Consider the following 23,899-nt stretch of genomic DNA (forward strand, 5'->3'; position numbering starts at 1 on the left):
GGACCCCCTGCAGTTTGCTTATCGAGCAAACAGGTCTGTGGATGATGCGGTCAACATGGGACTGCACCCCATCCTACAACATCTGGACAAACTAGGAACTTATGTGAGGATCCCGTTTGTGAACTTTAGCTCGGCTTTCATTCCGAACCTCCTCCTGTCCAAATTAACCCAGCTCTCTGTTCCCTCCTCCATCTGTCATTTGATCACCAACTTCCTGACAGAAAGACAGCAGCTAGTGAGGCTGGGAACATTTTCATCCAACACCCGCACGATCAGAGCCGGTGCCCCCCAGGGTTACGTCCTCTCCCCACTACTCTTTTCGCTCTACACCAACGACTGCTCCTCTTTGCAGACAACACCAGACTCATCGGCCTCATCCAGGACGGTGACGAGTCTGCTTACAGACAGGAGCAGGAGCACACTCAAAACAGTGGAGATGATAGTGAACTTCAGGAGGAACACCCCAACTCTCCCGCCACTCACCATCATGAACAGCACTGTGGAAACAGTTGAGTCATTCAGGTTCCTGGGCACTATCATTTCTCAGGGCCTGAAGTGGGACAATCACATTGACTCCATTGTGAAAAAGGCCCAGAAGAGGTTGTACTTCTTTCGCCAGCTGAAGTTCAACCTGCCACATTAGCTGCTGATGCAGTTCTACTCTGCAGTCATTGAGTCTGTCCTCTGCACTTCAATAACTGTCTGGTTCAGCTCAGCTACCAAATCAGACCTGAGATGACTACGGTGGATAGTCCGGACCGCTGAGAGAATCACCTGTACACCCCTCCCCGCTCTCTAAGAACTGTACTCATTCAGAATGAGTAAAAGGGCAGGCAAAAAAAACACTCTGGATTCCTCACATCCAGGCCACGTCCTCTTTGAACTGTTGTAGCACTGAGCACCAGAACAGCCAGGCACAAGAAAAGTTTCTTTCCTCAGGCAATCTTCCTCATGAACAGTTAAATGCCCCCACCATTGGCAATGAACAGTTAAATGCCCCCACCACTGGCAATAAACATGAGCAATTTTTATGCTTATATATTATTTAGCACACCATACCTCTTATTTACACCCCCTCACATTTGTATATAACACACACATATTTGTCTATTTTGTATATTGTGTATTTTTATTCACTTATTCCATTTTTTATTATTTGTGTTTTGTCGCTGTCATTCTGTCTGTGCTGTGGAATTCACAATTCCTCATACGTGTAAACATACTTGGCAATAAAACTCATTCTGATTCTGATTCATCAGACTTAAATGGGAAATATCATGGTTAAGAGGAATAAGATTCTCTCAAATACTTGATTCTCATTGGTTAATTGTTTGCATTGAGCAGTTGAACATCTCTATATTATGGCCACTAAAAAGTTCACAAGAGTTTTCAGTGAAAGCTGAAATATAATTATAATTATATCTTTTTGAACTGGGGAGAAGGGTTTGAGTTGTAAAAATTGCAGTATCTTTACATAGCACACTACCGTTCAAAAATGAGTAAGTGAGTACGATTTTTTTTATTCTGCAAGTATGAATTAAATTGTTTAAAAATGGTAGCAAAGACATGTAATGTTTCAAAAGATTCAATTTCAAATAAATGCTGTTCTTTATATTCATCAGAGAATCTTGAACAAATATTCCACAAAAATATTAATCATCACAACTGTTTTCAACATTGATAATAATAGGAAAAATATTACAATGTGTTATAAATATAAGAAATGCATATTAGAATGGGATTCACAGGAATTAGACTTTAAATTACAATAAAATAGAAAACAGTTTTTAAAACTTCAAAATATTACTGTTTTTACCGTATATTAGATCAATAATGCAGCTTTGGTGAGCATAAGAAACGACTTTAAAAAAAATTACTTTTCCACGATGTTCTACCAGTTTTCCTTGATTTTTTCTCTCTCTAACAGTTACATTAAAAACATTACATACGATTTTTAGATTTAGAAACTGGTCTCAACAACAATTAATACACGTGTGCGAGAACGAGAGAAAGAGAGATGGTATAGTTTGGCTAAAGCTGGTCTGAAGTCCCCAGCGATCAAACAGTGAGCTTAAAAAAGCTAGAAGCCAGACATTTCTCAACCGCTCCACTGAGATGCAAGGGTGGGAGAAACGATTGTCCAGGGATGATAAGAATGAAAGGATGAGTCAGACAGCGAGAAGGATGAGGAAGGCAGAGCTTGAAAGGGCACAAAATCTGAGCCTCAGCTACACCAAGAATTATTAGACAGGGATGACGAGAGAGAGAGAGAGAGAGAGAGAGAGAGAGAGAGAGAGAGAGAGAGAGAGAGAGAGAGAGAGAGAGAGAGAGAGAGAGAGAGAGAGAGAGAGAGAGAGAGAGAGAGAGAGAGAGAGAGAGAGAGAGAGAGAGAGAGAGAGAGAGAGAGAGACAGAGGACACATAATAAGCCGCAGAGGAACAGTATAACAGAACCTGCTTCATTACCTCCATTACCTTCTTCACATAATATATACTTCACAACAACCTATAATTGCTGTAACTGTCAGGAAATAACAAGCTTTTGCCTTTAAAGGTGGTTTATTCAGTTTCAGGCAGTTTTATGTCCCAAGGGTTTATTTAAAAAAAAAAAAAAAAAAAAAAAACATTCTTTTGATATATAAAGGTAACATTAAATCTGTGTCGGAAACTTTATATCATGCTACCATAATTTATTTCTGCTATTTTTTGTGTGTACATATTTTACTGTTTTAACCGTGTCCTCTACCCAGACTTTTATCTCAAACTATATCCATTTTGAAAAAATTATTACATTTAAAACTATGATCATCTAAAAAAGAGAGCTAAATAAACATGAACCATTTCAATATTTATTGTGAGACAATGATTTATATACTTGTTGCAAAAATGATGAACGCTCCACCACAACAAACACATTTGCGTCTAATAAAGTGAATCTTTTATAATATAAATCAAATGACAGTACTTGTTTACCATGGCGAAACCAGTGAATTGCGTGCTTGAGATGAATTATGAAACATGTGATGGCGAAGAAGGTAAATATAACTTGTTAACAGAGTATTTTGAATTTGTGTAATTTCCAATGGAGCTGTATGATTATGTGTGAAATTGTATTGTTTAACTGTGTATATTTAGGACACATAATATGGTAGCCTTAGCAAGACAAATGATGTGGTTATATAAATGTAATTTCCATCACAGAATGCTATTAAACACCATACATTATTTGATATGGGGTGGAAATACCATGTACGTTCAATAAATGTACGTTCACTGTTGGACGTTGTTAGTAGACAAATGAAACAAACAAGCAAATTCTCACCTGTGGGCTGAACTCTCCGCCGCACAGTGAGTTTAACCTGGCCAGTCCGGGCCGCTCCATGCATGAGGTCAATGACGTAACGGTGGGGTTTTCCGGCCACAGGGATCCCATCCACTGACATCAGCTCGTCTCCTGGCCGGAGACGCCCGTCTTTATCTGCTGGGCTCTTCTCGATGATTGCACCAATCAGGATCTGCACAGGCACAGCACGGTTACTATTGTCTCAGTTTAAGCTTTGTATGGAAACGAAAGCGGATGAACAGACATGTTATCATGTTAGCCAATGGCAGTGAACTCTGTTTTAGGAAGCGTGTGCGTTAGTTCTAAAGTACGAGCCTTCTCCTGAGCCTCCGGACTCACAGGCTGTCCTGGTTCCTCTCCGCCCAGGATCCTGAAGCCGAAACCGGACTTCTGTCTGCGCAGGTGCACCTCCACCTCCTGGAACTCTGATGCTGACATCGAAGAGGGACACACATTTATTACTTACAATTAAGTCATTTCTCCAGATTATTCTCATTCTTCAAGTGTAATTTACTGTTCTAGTTGACATTTAAGACCCCCATTTTTGTTCAGTGAGGTCTTCATTTGTTAATTCATTCGTTTTATGTTCTCTTCAAGGCAGAGAATGACAAGTGACTAAAAATGAAACTCCGGGAATCTCCAGGTACTGTTTCACAGAGGTCACAATAACTGGATATGAAAAATGAATTTCAGACTTTTCATTGATACTGAGATATTGTTGTCAGCCATTTTAAAATATATATCAAATATTGTTCAGAGAAGTATGGTTTTTAATCATATGATTGTAGGTGACAAAAATAACATTTATTTGATGATACCAAATTTGATAAAATTATAAATTTTATAAAATTGATATTTATACCAAAAAAAGTACTATTGTCAGCATTTGATGTATTTTATATATATATATATAAATTACATCAAAAGCGGTTCAAAGAAGTGTTTTATTTTTGTATTTTGTTGAAAACACGTCTTTAAAATTTTAACAGACTTTTAAACTTTAATTTGTTACCATATAAAGCTATTTCAGAGCAAATGCAAAAATACTGAGACACTATTTTCAGTCTTTTTTTACAATATATATCAAATATCTTTAATAGAAGTATTGATTCAAAAACAGAAGTGATTGTTTTTGTCTTTTGAGGAAAATGGCCTTAACATTTTTTAAGGTTGGGGTTAGTCATATTTTTTTATAAAATGGCATATGATTTCAGGCGACATAAATAAAAGTCAAATTACAGAAAGAAAAACTTTACTTAACATTCAAAAAATGTATAGAGGTCACTGGATATATATATATATATATATATATATGAAAAAATGAATTTCAGACTTTATGCAGAACTCTTTCTGTCAGACTGTTTCTGTTTTGGGTGCAGATATATTTACTCACCGGAGAGGTCAGCTGGGATGGCTGCTCGAGGAAGCCCTGGCTCTAAGAAAGGGAGAGATACAAGGACAGCCCATAAATCAATGCTTATATAAACATACACACCTGGAAATACACTTACGACAATATATGCATACCTGTCTCACTGCTAAAATAATGCCCAATGACTACAGAGCAATGAAGATATTATACAGTGCACCCAACTACTTTCACAATTTTTTTTTGTGGATGTATGAAGTCAGTTCTTCATTTTATTCACTGCCATTTTATACAGTGTGTCAAACAGAAGTTCATCCTCCGTTTAAGAGCAGCAGGAACTGAGATCAGCATGAGCAGCGCATTTCTGCCTGCAAACTTAGACACGGCCATGCTAGTATTTCACATTTAAAATAGTTTCCAGGTGGAGATTGAGCCTTATTCTGATTCTGAGAGGGGGTCGGATCTTCAACTGCATCATTCCTGCAACCTCATCTGCTTCTGCTAGAGCTGGTCGATATGTACAACCTCTATGCTGGTGATATTAAACTAATATATTGGTTTATATGTGATGATTTACATGCTTTTCATTTGACGCAGTAGGCTGGTTTTATGTTTTGAGCCCTCTTGTGTCATGAGAATATTAAGCGCATCTAATTTAAATCAATTGCATTAGAGTTTGATTCATTTACGCAAATTAGCTCTTTTGAAAAGAATCAGCTCAGAATTAAATTACTTCTTTGTGTTCAAAGAGGCCTTTGAGTGACATTTAGCAAGCTTTAAAATGTTAGGCGAATGTTGCTGTCTGTTATTTGTTGTTAAATTAGTGTGTTTGAAAAGATTAAATATTCTCATTTGTGATCATTAAGAGCAGGATGGTAAACATGCATTGAATAGATTAACTAAAAAAAAAAAAAAGATTGCTATGACTTAAAAATTACCCTATAAAGTAATTTCAGAGCAAATTATTTTCAGCCTTTTTACATGATATATCAAATATTGTTCAATGAGGTGCTGATTTAAATTTTTTGCTGCTGTTGTTTTTGTAGAGATAAAATATCCTAAAATTCTGTCTAAATTTCATCATGTCATATTTTTACATTACATTACATGCCATATGATTTTAGGTGATGGAAATAACATCTATACATTGATAAAAAATCTCCAACTGCAGCAGACCACACTTTACCAAATTATTAAGATTTATTCATTTAAACATATCAAAGATCACATAAAATATGCATTAACATAAACAGAATACGGTCCTTGTTGTAAAAATCTGAGCTCCTGTAGACTATAAAAAATGTATGATTAATAAGTTGTTATGACAACATGTTTTTATATAGCTTTAACTCACCAAAATAAGTTAAGCAATTTCAACTTTTTTTAATAAGTTTTACAAGATTCAACAATTTTTAAAAAAAAAAGTCAGTTTAATGTAATTTAAGTTGAAATGACTTTAACACCCAAGTTGATTGAACTTAAAAATTTAAGGCAGCAACTTTTTTTTTTACAGCGAGTAAGGTTTCAAGAGTTTGAAAAACAGCCATCTATTCGTCAACTGGACATCTTTACATCATCTTTGCAACATCAAGCGCACATTCGAAAAGCTATAAAACATTACCAGTCTTATGACTGAACGAACTGAAACATTGCCACTGTCAATTTAGAAAGAAGTGCAATTTCTCAAAATGAGGCTGTTTAAAACATCTTGCTCATAAAATAAAATGAGGCTCACAGAAAAATATACAAAATGTACTTCACCTTCAGGAAGCAAGCATACTTACCTGGAAGAGAAACTGAACGGTTTGCGCACAGCATTATCTAATATCTATATCACCAGCATATCTACTACAATAGATGCTAAAGTGTCTCCGATATAATAAGATCTAAAGCAGAAACCTCGTATAATTCTATGGAGGATCCTTGTACATGACAAGATAATGACATTATCAAACAACATCAACACACTATATTAACCAACATCTCCATTGCCATTTGCCAAGCTGTCATTGCCAGCTGTGAATACTAAAGAGAACAGGATATACAACATAAAGGAAGAGGTATAGAATAGGAAACAGTAATGAGAGCACACCAACTCCCTGCTGATTAAATACCATGGCATAGAAAATCTAGTACAGTATAACAGTTCAACTTTATGCAAATGCACAGTGAAAGGATGAAGTGACCAGTAATAGGAGAGAATATATAGCAGTTTAATAAATATGCATGTAACAACTAAACGCCACTGATTTAATTGCTGTCAGTCTAAACGCACTTTTAGAAATGCAACACCAACTCTATTGACAGTTCAGATGTATTTGTTCACTATGCAGGCAATTTCCTACATTTATATACAATATATACAAGTATATTCATATTTGTGCGAATGAAAGTATTTAAAACTATTTGTTGAATTAAACATGCTACTTAAAATGCTATGAATGTTGGTTCACAGGGGGACCTCGAAAAGTTCAGAAAGCTGTGTGGTAATGTCTCTAAATTTGGTTAAGAAAGTACCTGCATTAATAATGTAAAGTGTTAGATAACGTTGAAGTCACTAAGTCAACTGAAGTTCTCCCAGACTCCAGAGCAGGACAAGACACGATAACCTCAAAACACTTCCCATGGAGGATAAGATAGATTGTAAGTGCCAACAATAAAAAAAAAGGTATTTTGTGAGTCTGAGAGAGTATAATAACCTAATCACCAAAATGTATTGTCACTCATCCTAGTCTCAGAAAAACATACCACAGATAGCTTTTATCGCTATATGCTAGCTATTTTAGAGCATTGTGCTTCATTAGGACACAGTGCTACACTTTTTCTTTTTCTTTTTTTTGGAAGAACAGCAGAAAATGTATAAGCACAACATTAATTCCATATGTTTGGTGTGTATGCGCATGTGTGCAAATTTCAGAGTACACAGTATGTAAACAGCACAGATTAGCAGCAGGCTAAGTAGACATCAATAGCTTTAGGTGCTAGCAAGATGTTGCTTCAGTTACTTACGCCTATTCTCATAGATAGCTCTGGACTTCTCATACAGGTCATAGGGGTCAGGTTTGGTCAAGTCAAACTCTGGACCTGAGGGCCAGTGCAGATATGGAGTGCTGTGAGGGATAGCATGGATAGAAAGACTGGTTGTGGGACTGCTGTGAGGATCCCAATGTTCCAAGACCTGCAAATACACCAGCATTCAGTAAAGCAGCCAATCATCTCCCAGCGCTGAGTTTATTAAAATGCTAAACTGAGTAAGCAAACTGTGCTCTTCCAGGCAACTTCCGCCTTGAATTTCACTGGCCGTGGGATAGGAAGGTGTTTTAACAATGAACTCGCTTTTGCGGTAATTAGTTTTTAAATGAAGTGTACACACAATACATGGCAAGTTAGTTCTAGCTCAGCAAAATAAGGCGGCATCAAGGGCTCATCAAGGACGCTTGACGCGTTTCTCTATTGCTGACGATACTGAATGTAATCTTTGTGTTTTCTCATGCTAATGCAGCTGTGGGTGAAACGCTCCCAAACCACTTCACTGCACCGGGCTCTCGCACGACACCCAAAAATTAGGTTATGCAAACAGAATGCACAAAGAACAGCAAGCAGACATAGAAGTCTGCTTTTCTAATATCAAGGCTGTTTTCACACAAGATTCGATTGCTTGGCCTGAACTCAAGTTCAATTCCACCCCCAAGTCCTGCTAGTCAGTTTGTGCTTTTGTACGTTTGTGTCATTAAGGTGAGTATCGCTGTTTGTGATGGGAATGATAAAGGATATATTGATACTAGGTTCTGATTCAGCTTCTTAATGGTTTCATTCATGATTCTTTTAGTAGTTTTAAATAATAATAATAATAAAAAAAATTCCCACTGACAAATTTTGAGATATCAATAAATAAATGTAAAAACTATTCTCCCAAAAACAGTTTACACAGATGTTTTAATGACTTTTTCACTTTTTTTCAATTCAATAACTGACCTTAACTATATACTGAACAACAATTTTAGTTAAGTAAATTCTACTTCATTTTCTCATTCAATTTCCTGTGGGGAAATATATTTCCTCATTCAATTCCCCGAACTCCCTTAAAGGCCAGTTCAATTCCAGCTCATAAATCGTAAGAGAGGCGATTAAATTCAGAATTTTGCCCAAGCAAAGGAACACACAGTGTTACAGCAAAAGCAAAAAAACAAATCTAATATACACATGCGATGTCTTTACTTGCCGTTTACGTTCACAGATAAAACCGACTGAGTTTAATGTGAACTTTGAGTGTTTTTGACATAACCTTCTGTGTATTTGACAGTTTAAGCACTAAGACGTGAAAGAGAACTTAGTTTAATACTCACGGGACGCCCCGTCTGACATTCGGCTTTCTGTGCGAGTGGTTCGGATGTGTGCGCTCAGAAAACCACAAATCAGAAGTTTAGACTGATATAGCTTTAAAACACATGCAGATAATAGACTTTCATGATGATGAAGTACTGCAATGTCACGTGAGTGTGACCGTGATAGAGATGATAAAGCCAAACAGATGTTTTAGTTTTTGGTACGAGCTGAAACTTCACAGGCACATTCTGGACACACCTGAGACTTATATTACATCTTGTAAAAAGGGGCCTAATAGGTCCTCTTTAAAATAAACTAAACTAACCAAACTTATACAACAAATGGATTCGGGTTCACGGCAAAAGCTGTAGTTTAAAAGAACCCTATAAGAAAAGCCAAACAAAAGGCCTGATTAAAGAAGAGGGGGGAATAGTCAACAAAGAAAGAAAGTAGATGCCAGGATGAGAAAGATGCCAGGGCTTATTAAAGGAGGTTTGCGTTAGCATGTTAATCTGGAGGAGCTCTAGAGGATGAAGGCAAATGCCTCTGGGCTGCTGTGTGCAGATGGGAAACAAAAAGATTATTACATGTCACTGCCAAGCAAACTCATACGCACGCGCACATTAGCTCATAGATGACATTAATATTGCCAGAGCGAAGCGCTGTGACACACACACTCCTGCAAATAGGTTTTTGCTCAAGGTAAACGTTCCCTTAAAGAATCAACATCCATTGGAAATGTTTTGCAGCTCACGCTAAAGGTCTGCTAAAGGATAAACTGTTTTGGGTGGGTTCACGTCAGGTCTGTCATATATAACTTCAGGTTTGTGCTTGGTTCAGGTTTTTGATGAATAAAAAATACAGTTTTATTATAAATATTTTACGTTTTAACTCAACTTGTTTTATTTGCTCAGACACTTCTGAGTCAGAGTCTGTGAGAATGGGTCATATGAGTTAAATCATCCAGAGATGAAATGGAAAAAGACTGATATTGGGGTTTAGTCCTATTAGTAGTACTGGTCAGGTTGGCATTTTACACATCTCACACATTCAGCTGACTTGTTCACTCCTTCGCACTATATAATGAATGTCACATAGTTCACTTTATGAGGAAAGAGTGAGCAAACATTTAATATTGTGGTCATTTTAATGTACTTTAAATTTGGCCTTTAAGTTTTTGTGGAAATGGGAGCGCTTGCACTCAGTACTTCATGACTTGTGAGTATGAGCGCATGAAGAGAGGAATATTTAATATGAATCATGATTCAAACGATTCAGTTCATTTAGTTCATTTTTTGCATGTCTACTTTGGAATAATGGCTATTTGGTCAAAATGATGGTACCGCTGAGCCATTTCAGAACACATATCAATAACAGAACTATTGTCAGAAGCCTGAAAGATATTGTGGTAAGCAGGGTGGGGCAGAGAGCTGTGGGAACGGAGCGAGGCCGGTGGCACGAGTGCTTATGAGCGGAAGAATAAAAGGAGGAGTGACAACAGACGACTCACTCCATTCCCACGGCTCTCGGCCCCGCCCTGCTTGCCACAGATATTAACATATTTTGTCCCATCCCCATTATACACCATATTCATTTAGGCGGTTCTCATATGCATTACAACATTTCTATATTTTGACAGCTGTAACCATTGGGCGGTCTAAAGCCATAGTATCATTTACTGGCACTTCATAATTTCAATCGATTAAATGATGCAGTGCTGTGACTCAGCGTTGGCTAATATTCTTCAGACATGGATAATTGCGAAAAAAGATGGACTACTTTAACATATTCAAGTATTGAAACTTTCTGGCGGTGGAGATATTCTTAAAGCAAATGATGTCTAATTAAACCCCAGCGTTAGGGAGGGAGCGAGATGATAAAGCCCAAGCAGCTCTCTACTGTACTGCAGTAGCGGGTCCTACACTCACTCTGTCCCAGTTCTGTTCCCTAGAGATAGATACAAAGATATGTGTTGAAGAATGACAGTACAGTCCGCAGCAGCTCAAGGCAGTGCCACTGACTCTGTAGTCTGAAGAAAAATCAGTCGATTTATGACCAGTCAAGCCTTTGTTATATGAAGCAGACAGGGCAGGGTTCTCAAACCAAAAATAAATAGACATGTGGGTGCATGGGTAGGCATATACAGTATATATATATATATATATATATACACACACTGTATGTGTGTGTGTGTGTGTGTTCAACTAGAGTTCCGAAACTTTTAAGTTGCGATTATTGGATTTGCACAACATATATAAAATACATATATTATATATGCAAAACATTGCAAATTCTAGCCGGCTGCCTGTGCATAACTAGATTTAGCCAGATTTTGAAACTAGAAAAGATTATTTGTAAATTATTAAAGGGATACTCCACTTTTTTTTACAACTCCCCCAGAGTTAAACTGTTGAGTTTTACCGTTTTTGACTCCATTCAGCCGATCTCCGGTTCTGGCGGTACCCCTTTTAGCATAGCTTAGCATACATCATCGAAGTGGACAAGACCATTAGCATAGGCAGCGCCTGAAAATAGGCCACCTTCCGTCAACACAACGGAACTATTTTCAGGCGCTGCGTCATATCATTACGCCTGCTGCTCTCATGGTACGGCAGTGAAGTTTCTTGATTATTGCGCAGGAATGAGAGTATAGTTCCTAGCCATATCAGCCTAGAAAATCGCAACTTTACATTTTCCGTCGGTCTTAGTGCACGATGTAACTACAGAAGAGTCAAGTTTTAAATAGGAAAAATATCGAAACTCTTTGGTCCTTTTTTTTTGAGAAATGCTAATGGTCTTGTCAACTTCAATGATGTATGCTAAGCTATGCTAAAAGTGGTACCGCCAGAACCGGAGATCGGCTGAATGGATTCAAAAACGGTAAAACTCAACAGTTTAACTCTGGGGGAGTTGTAAAATGAGCCTATTTCCAAAAAAAGTGGAGTATCCCTTTAAAATCATTTGATTTGTTTTCAAGTATCTTTATACAGTTCAAGTTCATATACAGTTTAAGATGTGGTCGAGCAGACAATATTGGATCAGAAACAGTGTACAAGACATGGACAGACTGCTGCTGAGGGTCAAGGTTTTACGGGTTAGTGAGAAAAGATTAGTGAAGGTGCGGTGATCCTAAGAGTTTGTTGTCAGCTATGAAATGATGACATATTAAGTGTTTATTTCAACTAGGGTTCCCACATCTTTTAACTTTGAATTTCCAAAACCTAATTCTTTGCACTCACACGTCACACCAATGCAACTTCTAACCAATTTTTTAATAGAACAAATTATACATACATCTTTTAACCTAGAAAATATTATTAGCTCTATTAAAATAATTTGATTTATTTTTGAAATATTTTAAAAATAGCTGGCGTTTGGTGTTGTGATGATTCATCTGTGACGAAAATTAGTCATTCTTACTGTACTGTATATTAAAAGGCACAAGCAGTAGCTTAGTACAATGCAATTAGTGGTTATATGTTATAACAATTTAATAAAGCATCTGTTATGCATTCAGCTCAGTAATAAAGCTCTACAGTTAAGGTTATTCATACATATTCTGCATAATATGACTTAATCAATCAATAGTGAGAGTGCACAGTTACTGTTAGTTTATTAATTTAAATCAGAAGGCTGAAATACGATACGTTTTACCTGTTTAGAGGTCTTCCAAGGTGAAAAGTGACCTGCAATGGTAAAAACAAACAAAACTTTTAGCCTGCTGGAGCTTCAATATGCAATTCAAAGTGGGAATTTTTTAAATAAAACAAAAACAGGAAAAGTCCTGGACGACAACCTCTTATTAGCATTTTAGTTTGTTTACTCCAGAGCCGTTCCTTCTTGGAGTACAATCTGAGTGTGAGGATTGTATTTATTTGAGCTAATATTCAAGTTTTCTCTAGCTATTTCTGAAATGATTTCTGTTTTGTACCATTCTAATTTAATACAAAATGTTAATACAACTTTGTGCAGAGGCTGATGATTTGAGATTCATTGGAAGGAAGGAAATGTCAACTTTTATACAAAGATGTTCAATTTGCCAATTTGATGAGCGACCTACAAATAGTTCGGAACATATATTTAACATATATTTGAAAATTCTAAAACTTGTCTCAACAAATATCAAAAGTCTAAACATATCCTGAAGTCCCTAAAGGCCCTGAAACACCAAGCTGATGGTTGGCAATCAGCCAATGTTGGGCCATCGTTGAGCATCTGTCAGCTTAGTTTTGTGGTGTGTTCCGTACCATCTGCACTAGTCGGACCCCGTCAGTGGCTTTTTGGCAGATTGAGCATATTAAATCGCCATCCATCTGCGTCAGTGTTGTCGGAGAGACAGAGAACTCTGATTGGCTGTTCAACTTAGTGAACCAGTCAGTGCACGAGATGAAAAGCGCCAGTGATGAAATCGAGCAAAGAAGTCAAGACAGCACAGACAGAAGTCTGTTCTAATTTATGTCATCTTACCTGAGCATTCCATTATTTTCATAACAAGGAATGGAATGAAGAAAGTGATCAACATGATTGATATTCTAAATGGTAAGCAAGCGCTTTTTTTCTGTTTGTTTATGGTTTGTATATCCAGTCCTAGTTTCGGTTTCCATTTTTGAATGACAAATATAGACCCCTGCTGATACCGACTGTACCTGCTAGTTGGCCGTTGGCTGTAGTCTTTGCGGTGTGTTCAAGCGCAACTTTTTAACCACAGACGCATGTGACGCCACAGGCGGCTTTCGTCGCCACTAGTTCTTTGATGTTGTTTTGGTGTTTCAAGGCTTAAAATCAACTCTAACAGGATTAGTGTGGAATTACAAAAAGAACAGTGCTTAAAATCGAAACAATTTAATATGTAATTAACTCTGAAGATACAATTCAAACAGGAGCTATTCAAATATCTATTCAATCTAGAAAAGAAATCCTCTCTGAAGCAATTGCATTTTGACGACAAGTGGTGAATATTTCATGTATCTAAGTAAAAGAGAGATTTAAGTGTAAAATATACAAGTTTGACCCAAAGGACTGTATATGTTGATCCTTTTTTGATGACAAAAAAATAAACAATTTCCCCCCCCTGCTGCAATCAATGAAAGGATGCCCAAATCCAATGACAGAAATATACTTAAAATGCACTGAACGGCATCTTCACATCACATCAAATGCTCACTTTCCCTCTGGAGAAAAAACATTGGCTGAGATGAGGCGAAAGGCCATGAGGCTTCCGATCCTAATCATAACAAACAGGAAGTGCTGTCAGTCTAGAGCACCTCTCCTGGTATTAAGAGCTAAACAATACCCGCCGACATCAAACGGCAGATTCATGAATATTTTCTCTCTAAACTCCTAAATCGGCCTTGGAGTGCAAAAACAAACACATGCATACACACAGGCCGTCCAGTGTCTTGCATTCAACCTCTGTCTGCCTCTCTGTCTTTCATGTCGTACCACAGATGACCTTCAGGAATGAACAAGGCAGTGCAAATGACCTGTTTGGAATTAGCGAGAGAGACACATATTAGGACTGCAGTTAATCCAATTAAGCATTAGGAGTGCGGCTGTGAAAAAGGTTGATTGCAAAATTCCATTTTTCACACTTTTTTTCAATGTTAATATAATTATATATTTATTTTTATAATTATAAATGATTTTTGTAAATATTTATACACTAAAGTTCAAAACTTTAGGGGGAAAACAGCTTGTCACTGGGCCAGTACCCTCAAAGGGACATCTTTGAACCTTATTTACTCTTACTCTTTTTATTAATCAATCAATCTATGAATGAACATGCATATCTTCAGTACATTATGTGTATAATTAAAAGTCTTGTACAGTGTCTTACGTTTTATACATGCTTTATGATAGAATCACTAGATAATGTAACCTCATCTGTACTATTTTTAAAATCTAAAATCTACAAATTTGTGTTTTGATGATCTAAATGATTGCGTATATTATATGTTCATACCTATGCAGAATATTAGTATTACAAGAATCTTTAATAGTTTCTCCAACAACATCCAATCCAGTAATATATGAAAAATACAATGCTAGAAGACAAAGGATCGCAAAGTTTCCCTCCAAAGGTTTAAGTTCCACTGGACCTTTGTCCCAGAGTCGGCGCAGCCATGGTGACAGGGCCTCAAGTTAACTTACAAATATTGTAACTTCCTTGACAACGACTGAGTCAGGCAAACATCGCAAGTTCATCATCATTTCTTCGTTCAACAGTGAAGAAATAGATCGCAACTTCAGCATTTTCGGACCACTGAATCATCAAGACATTCTCCTGAGACTGCATATCCGGACGCTCGTTCTACAGCTAAGGCATTGCAAGTATCGTACAATTAATTAACTAAACAGAGGTTTAGTATAAGCGGTAAACCCCATGTTAACAAGGTTCTTTGAACTAAGAAACTGATGGTTAAATTACTCTTTTTCATAGTTTCATTCTCTGTTTCCTTTTTCCGGTTTCATGCATTCACTGACAAACTTTTGTACCCTTTTTTGATCAAGAACCAATTTTTCACTGTATCCACCAATTTGTAAATTGAATGTGTTTGGCTTCCGGTGTCATTTACTTTCAGTTATTTTTAGCTGTACAAAACAGCTTGTTATGATGATTAATTTAGCAAACTGGTATTTCTTACCGTACTATTTTAATGTGTTGTTGTACACTCACCTAAAGGATTTTTAGGAACACCATACTAATACTGTGTTTGACCCCCTTTCGCCTTCAGAACTGCCTTAATTCTACGTGGCATTGATTCAACAAGGTGCTGAAAGCATTCTTTAGAAATATTGGCCCATATTGATAGGATAGCATCTTGCAGTTGATGGAGATTTGTTGGATGCACATCCAGGGCACGAAGCTCCCGTTCCACCACATCCCAAAGATGCTCTATTGGGTTGAGATCTGGTGACTGTGGGGGCCATTTTAGTACAGTGAACTCATTGTCATGTTCAAGAAACCAATTTGAAATGATTCGAGCTTTGTGACATGGTGCATTATCCTGCTGGAAGTAGCCATCAGAGGATGGGTACATGGTGGCCATAAAGGGATGGACATGGTCAGAAACAATGCTCAGGTAGGCTGTGGCATTTAAACGATGCCCAATTGGCACTAAGGGGCCTAAAGTGTGCCAAGAGAACATCCCCCACACCATTACACCACCACCACCAGCCTGCACAGTGGTAACAAGGCATGATGGATCCATGTTCTCATTTGTTTACGCCAAATTCTGACTCTACCATCTGAATGTCTCAACAGAAATCGAGACTCATCAGACCAGGCAACATTTTTCCAGTCTTTAACTGTCCAATTTTGGTGAGCTCTTGCAAATTGTAGCCTCTTTTTCCTATTTGTAGTGGAGATGAGTGGTACCCGGTGGGGTCTTCTGCTGTTGTAGCCCATCCGCCTCAAGGTTGTGCGTGTTGTGGCTTCACAAATGCTTTGCTGCATACCTCGGTTGTAACGAGTAGTTATTTCAGTCAAAGTTGCTCTTCTATCAGCTTGAATCAGTCGGCCCATTCTCCTCTGACCTCTAGCATCAACAAGGCATTTTCACCCACATGACTGCCGCATTCTGGATGTTTTTCCCTTTTCACACCATTCTTTGTAAACCCTAGAAATGGTTGTGCGTGAAAATCCCAGTAACTGAGCAGATTGTGAAATACTCAGACCGGCCCGTCTGGCACCAACAACCATGGCACGCTCAAAATTGCTTAAATCACCTTTCTTTCCCATTCTGACATTCAGTGTGGAGTTCAGGAGATTGTCTTGACCAGGACCACACCCCTAAATGCATTGAAGCAACTGCCATGTGATTGGTTGATTAATAATTGCATTAATGAGAAAATGAACAGGTGTTCCTAATAATCCTTTAGGTGAGTGTAATTATAAACACACTGGTTTGTAGCGCAAATAGTTTTATATATTTTTCTAGTTATCTCTCTATAGCGGCTAATGAATTGGAAGTCTCACACATTCACAAAACAATGGCTTACTTGCGCATTGCAAAATAAGGTGGATAGGGTTCTTGAGTTGCTCCATGGCTCTCTGGAGATGAAAAACGTATTGATGTCATAGGCTTGTCAGAACAGTGTGTTTGCTCTTTAAGGCCCCAGGTTGACTGTGATTGTGAATAAAATGCTTTAGCGATTATGTTAAGGTGACCTTTTAGTCAATCTTGGATTTCTAATGTATAAAACATCAGGAAAATAAGTCAGCAATAGTCCTTAGCTCTTTTTTTTTCTTAATTCATGAAATGAATTGGTTGATTCTATGGCATTAATGATCAATGGGATTCGATCGCATTTAACACTGTTACTTTATTTTAAATTATAATATTTTCTTCCATTCTGGGATTTCTAGTGCCATCTCGTTTTAGGGATTACATAATTTATACAAGAATACTTTAAAACCTTCAAATAAATTATACCTGCAATATTTGAACCATTACTTATAATACTTATTTTGTTGTACATAGTTTTATAAATATACTGTGACTCAAAAATGACCATAAAATGATCACAAGTAATGAATTTTATTTGTGCTCTGTAATTCAAATCGATTGCCCAAATTCAATCTTTATCTCCTTTATCTTTATCTTCATTAGTAGCGACCGTAACATTCAAATCCCGCACTCATTACAAATTCAAAATTTGCCTCCATTTATGGAGTACACTTGTCTATGACTTATTTTTTAAACTGTATATATGTTATAGGAAATGGTTAGGCTTAGGTTTAGACATGAGAAGGATTTGCGACACAAAAATATTTATATAATTGTACATTGTTACAAAAATTCTTGATACTGTGCGTTTTCTAACTGTGTCATTTTTTAAAAGTGTTTATGTTTAGGTTTGGAAATCTAACATACATGTCCATAAATACATTTAGATATATTTATATCTTGATTTCCTCATGTTTAAACAGCAGTTGGATGTGCAACTTACACACAATATGCATTTCAATGTACACTAAATTCGAATTTAACACTTTCTTTCTTTAAGCCACTTTTACAACACAAGCACCACGCAACTGGCTGATTAAGAAGTGCAGCGTGTTGCTGTCGGCCGGGCATGAGTCATCAAATAAGGAGCGGAGAGGAAAAACTGGGCAGCTTCAGTGAGCAAGACCGAGCAAGAAATCAGTGACACTAGGGCAGAACCGCAGAAAGGGAGGGAAAATGGCTTGATTGTGCTTCATATGTGGATAGAGAAATGAATGAAAGGCGTGCTCTGGAAAAATACATATATCAAGCCTCATCAGTGGATGTAAATCAAATGACAATTATAAAAACATTCTTGCTTATAAATATTTGCTTAAAGTAGTGCTTTGCAAAACAAAAACTTTTGCTGATGGCTATAGATCACAATAATCGGACAACAACGCTCATATTTTAATTCGTAATGTAGTTCACATCACTTCACAAGACTTAATCAGTCTAACCCCCCCCCGCCCCAATTTGAACCTGAATATCAAAGCGCTGGTAAACACACTGTATGACACATTAAAATAAACACGTCCTAGATTCTGCAACACCCTTGATGCATATTAAGCAGATTATGGTAATAAAAACCATCTAACACCGTAAATCTGTATGATGCAGGTGAGGGGTAAACCTAATCCAGGCAAGCTTCTATCAGAAAATGTGTTCTGGAGTAGATCCTGCCATCTGGCAATTATGGAAGTGTTGCCCACTTTTCCAAATTTGCAATCGAGTAATTGGTGATCACATGAGTGGAGGACGACAAGAGTCGAGAGAATAAGAGTTATAAGAATAAGAGAATATCCCACAGTATAGATTTCTTTTCAGGTGTGGACAACATACAGGAACTATTCTTTACAGTATAGCCTATATTTAGAGGAGAGCAGTCACAGGGCCGGTTTACAGCTGGTTTTTGGTCGATCGGATGACAAGTGGACGACGCTAAATACAGTTGTAAACAGGGTCTAAAGCTTGTTCACTTTCGAGCACTTCCAGAGGTAGTCGAAAACACATTCGACCGGATTGCTTTGTGGCCGAATGCATTCAACAACAACAAAAGATTACCTACTCTTCACCTCCAAATGCGTAAACATTATGGGAAGCGCGATAGCCAGACGGGATTTAAACTTTGTCACTAGACTAAAGACTAAAAGCGTACCAAGCACAAAGTTCTCTTACCATTCCTGATTTCTAACACGCTCACAGTGTTCGGTGTGGTCTTGCGTCTGTCAGAGCAGAAACCAAAGCTGATGCTCTCCAGCAGTTCATGTACACCAGTTGTCTCCAGTCAAGTTCATATGTAAATTGCGTGTGCTTATTTTGTCCATTAGATCGAAAGATCTGAAAAAGCCCATACTCCCCTCGAAGACATCAGGACAGAAGTGGTTGAAAGTGGACAAAAGAGACGGATTAAAACACCAGGTGTAAATGGGTACGTGTTTTTCTCATCTACCGGTGATCCGATCGACCAAAACACATCTTAATACTAGGTGTAAACAGGGCCACAAAGAACTGTCACAAAGGCAAACTGTTAGTAATTATCACATTTAATTATAATAATATTAATGTATGAATTTTTCATGAATTATTATTATAAATGCATTAAACCAAATAAAAATAACAACAACACCACTAAAAATGGGTACACTTTACACGCAGTCAGGACATCTGATGTCCACTTTGCCGCAAATCAACGGCTTGCTTACCGTCTAGTGCTCGATTTATGACTCAGGCACATTTCATTAACCAAATAAGATTTAAGCAGCACAGAGATCAGAAGGGGGGCATTAATCTTCATTTATTCATAATATACACACAGACCCAGCGGGCAACTCTGACTGCTGAGTACATCAAGGTATGAAGCTGCGAGTAGAATATATTAAATAGATACCACATGCTATATATTGAATATGTTCAATAGCAACTCAAAAGAATATTGTGGGTTAAATCCATCATCAAATTGACCTAAACTGTCCTCACTGAGAAGCTAGTCAGTGTTTTTTGGACAGATTGTGTGTTATGTGAGATGTCTGTGTGTGTGCATTAATATCCACTGTCAATTCCCCATAAGCTCCTTTTGAATTTGTGAAGCATGTGTCTGGTAAGCTAATGGTCCCATGCCTATATCTCAGCTAATGGGTATAAATCAGCTAATGAGAATATCAGTAGAGCTGGAGCTAATTACCTCTTTGATGAGACTCTGAGAGGCGTTTGTTTTTTCTCAACCAGCTAAGAGTCATCTGCTTCTGCGCACACACAGACACACACACGCACACACACACTCTTCAGGATGGACAAAGCTGCTAGCAAAGAAGATAATAAATAAGCTGAATTGACCACACCATATGAGATATTAATGTAAGCTTTGAAAGGTAATTTAAACAGTGCACACATATTCTCTCAAACACGCACACAGCTAAGCTAGACGGCACATTTCCTCTAAACACCAACTACAACCAAAATAGCAGATGCTTTAACTGGTGGCCATGACAACAGTGAGACTGGAAACACAAGCCTGAATGATATCCATAACCTTTTGGTTCCACATGTCTAAATTACTCAAATACATAAATGCTCTCTCGGACCAAAATAAGAACTTACGACAATAATATAAAGCTTAAATGTGTAACTAAAATATTTCTTCACAGCATGCAGAGCTTTTTGAAGATTGATATCTGAGAATCCCGAGCAGCAATTTAGTAATGGGACATAAATGACACGCTTCTGCTTTAATATCTAGTCACCATTAGCAGCAGACACTAAAAGAGCCCTTATAGTAGGTTATCACAAAGCAAGTCAAAAAGCTAAACTTGGTAACACTTTAGTTTGGGGAACATACGTATATTCACAATTAACTACTACTTTTGCCTTAAAAACTCCTAATTTAATGCATATTAATAGTTAGAGAGGCAGTGGTTGTAGTGGTTCAGTTAAGTATGGGGTAGGATTAAGGGATGTAGAATATCGTCATGCAGAATAAGGCATTAACATGTGCTTTATAAATACTAATAACAGCAAATATGCTAGTGATATGCATGCTAATAAGCAACAAGTTAATAGTGAGGATTGGTCCACAAACTAAACCTAAACTCTAGAACTCACTGCAAATTTGACATAATGGCAAAGCTTAAAAAAAAGTTTACTTCACAGCCATGAAACATGATTAGCTCCTTGATAATGCTAATCAGACTTGGGTAGGGAGGGACTTTCTCATTAGATAGCATTTTATTGGACAGAAGTTTGGATACGCATGTGAGTGAGTCATAAACATTTTTGGTTTGTTTTCTCAGAAGACTGTAATTATCAAATTCTCAAATCCGCTAAAATATGATTTTGTCAAGTTTTAAGGAGTACAAAACTATAGCATAAAGACAAACTCAAACAGACACAAACCACAAAACTCCAATTAATCGTTTTCTTCTGGAAACCTTTGTCTTGCTTTTGGGTATCATCATCAATGTTCTGTTGGGCTGTCTGCCATACCAAGGCTGTCATAGTGATGGTCCACGGGACATTTCATTGCAACAATTATCTGATAACAATAAGATCTTCACTAAATAAGCCAATCATGGGAACGGCAGATGGCGCTCTGGTGGGGAGTGTGTTAATCAGTGGATTCCGGTTAGAGATCCTGGAGCAGCTCTTCAAAGACAGATCCAACCAATAACCATTCCAGGGGAACATGCCAAAATGCACTTAAATCAGCAGCCAAGGGCATTTTCACAAGTGAAGAGTGCTAGACATGTGGGGCAGTGGAATTATTGCAGAGACAAAGAGATCTGGCAGAAAAACCACATCACCATCTGGACATTATGAATGAGACATTTATAAACAATAAACCCACTGTTATACAATGGACAAGCCTTGAGACTTAGCTTTAAACTCCCGCTTCGAAGATATAAAGAAAAGAAAAGAGGAGAAACAACCTGCAGGGATGGAGAAACGAGGCGTAAAAAAAAAGAGAAACCGAGAGGGTGAACCAAACGGTTCACAAGAGACACTCACATTTGCACTAGTGTAATTAGAAAGGATGGCCAGTGTCCAGTGGTGAGACAGAGGGGCCAAATTGCAGCACATTAAGAACTAGCACATCATTTCACTGGAGCACTGACAGTTTTATTAGGGTGTATAATAGGCTGTCTAAACGCTCCTGGACTGTTCCACTGATTGGATTTGTAGAGAAGCCTTTAAGTGTTGGCATTACGCATCTCTCTGTGTGAGTTAGCTTCGACTCATGTCATTGACTTAGGATACAGGATCAGTAAAACGGAGAAGGCCTGTTTGTTATTTGGTAAACTGCAAGTATTTTGCCAAAAGATTTGGGATGTCTGCCTTTACATGCACATTAACTTTAATGACATCCCATTCTTAATCCGTAGGGTTTAATATGGAGTTGGTCCACCCTTTGCAACAGCTTCAACTCTTCTGGGAAAGCTTTCCACAAGGTTTAGGAGTGTGTTTATGGGATTTTTTTTTTACCATTCTTCCAGAAGCGCATTTGTGAGGTCAGGCACTGATGTTGGACGAGAAGGCCTGGCTCACAGTCTCTGCTCTAATTCATCCCAAAGGTGTTCTATCGGTTGCAGGCCAGTCAAGTTCCTCCACGCCAAACTCCCTCATCCATGTCTTTATGGACCTTGCTTTGTGCACTGGTTCGCAGTCATGTTGGAACAGGAAAGGGCCATCCCCAAACTGTTCCTTCAAAGTTGGGAGCATGAAATTGTCAAAAATGTCTTAGCATGCTGAAGCATTAAGAGTTCCTTTCACTGGAACTAAGGGGCCAAGCCCAACCCCTGAAAACATCCCCACACCATGGCACAATGCAGTCAGGCAATACTGTTCTCCTGGCAACCGTCAAACCCAGACTCATCCATCGGATTGCCAGACAGAGAAGCGTGATTCGTCACTCCAGAGAGCACGTCTCCACTGCTCTAGATTCCAGTGGCAGCGTGCTTTACACCACTGCATCCGACGCTTTTCATAGCACTTGGTGAGGTAAGGCTTGGATGCAGCTGCTCGGCCATGGAAACCCATTCCATGAAGCTTTCTACGCACTGCTCTTGAGCTAATCTGAAGGCCACACGAAGTTTAGAGTTCTGTAGCTCTTGACTAGCTATTGGATCTGATTTGTCAATGAATCATCTGATTTTGTGAATAGGAAAAACCAATTCATTGAAAAGATCTTCTCTCACAAACTCGGATGTTATGATTTCTAGAGAAGAATGGCGCAAATCTGGATTTTCCGCACTTAAAAGCTATCGTATGGCTTCAGAAGACCTGGTATATAATGCTTTAAAAGGAAGAATAGAAAGGAAGTTGCAAGTTGGAAGCAGCATTAAATAAAACTGACCCTGCAACTTGGCTTGACAGAAACTGTTGGTTTGTGCAAATCATCTTCTGTCCTCCTTATGTCAGTCACGGTATGTTTGAACAGACGGATGTTAAACTCGGGTGGTAGCGTGATGCAACAGGCTGTCTAGTGTTTCAGGGCTCACTGTTCAGTCTGTCTGCACACAAGGATGACGAGGATGAGAATGCGACAGATTGCTGATGTACGGGACATTAGGCCATATTCGGATTCAAGTGACCATAATGACCTTCAAGCACGCTGATTCTGTTGGTGGCACAAAAGTGTATCTACCCACATGCACTCGAAACAAAACATACACCCTAGTTGTGGGTCAGTGCCCTTGCAAACACACATAATGTAATTACATTTCACTTCACTTTGGTGAGGCACAAATCTCAACACATTAAGATAAATGAAGTAAGGAATGAATACCAATAACCTCTCTGCGATCAGGATCAATCAAGTTGACTTCTGTACCACTCATCGTTTCAAATGAACAGACTGACAATAGAGCTGAATGCCCAC

General features: G+C 38.0%; 1 protein-coding gene across 13 annotated transcripts in view; it reads right to left on the reverse strand.

The window, feature by feature from the left end:
* Positions 1–23,899, reverse strand: part of magi2a (membrane associated guanylate kinase, WW and PDZ domain containing 2a) — a 251,809-nt gene that overhangs the window by 17,855 nt on the left and 210,055 nt on the right. For 9 of the 13 annotated variants that reach the window (XM_056247496.1, XM_056247495.1, XM_056247505.1 and 6 more), the window contains 5 exons: positions 12,692–12,723; positions 7,721–7,889; positions 4,736–4,777; positions 3,658–3,773; positions 3,322–3,514 (listed from right to left, as the gene is read on the reverse strand). In XM_056247496.1, the coding sequence (XP_056103471.1) occupies positions 3,322–3,514; positions 3,658–3,773; positions 4,736–4,777; positions 7,721–7,889; positions 12,692–12,723 (552 nt within the window). The remainder of the gene's footprint in view (positions 1–3,321; positions 3,515–3,657; positions 3,774–4,735; positions 4,778–7,720; positions 7,890–12,691; positions 12,724–23,899) is intronic. The other 4 variants (XM_056247497.1, XM_056247506.1, XM_056247502.1 and 1 more) reach the window with 2 other exon arrangements.

The sequence above is a fragment of the Rhinichthys klamathensis genome, unplaced genomic scaffold (assembly GCF_029890125.1).
Source record: "Rhinichthys klamathensis goyatoka isolate OS25496 unplaced genomic scaffold, OSU_Roscu_1.1 h1tg000048l_1, whole genome shotgun sequence".
In the NCBI taxonomy this organism is placed as follows: domain Eukaryota; kingdom Metazoa; phylum Chordata; class Actinopteri; order Cypriniformes; family Leuciscidae; genus Rhinichthys; species Rhinichthys klamathensis.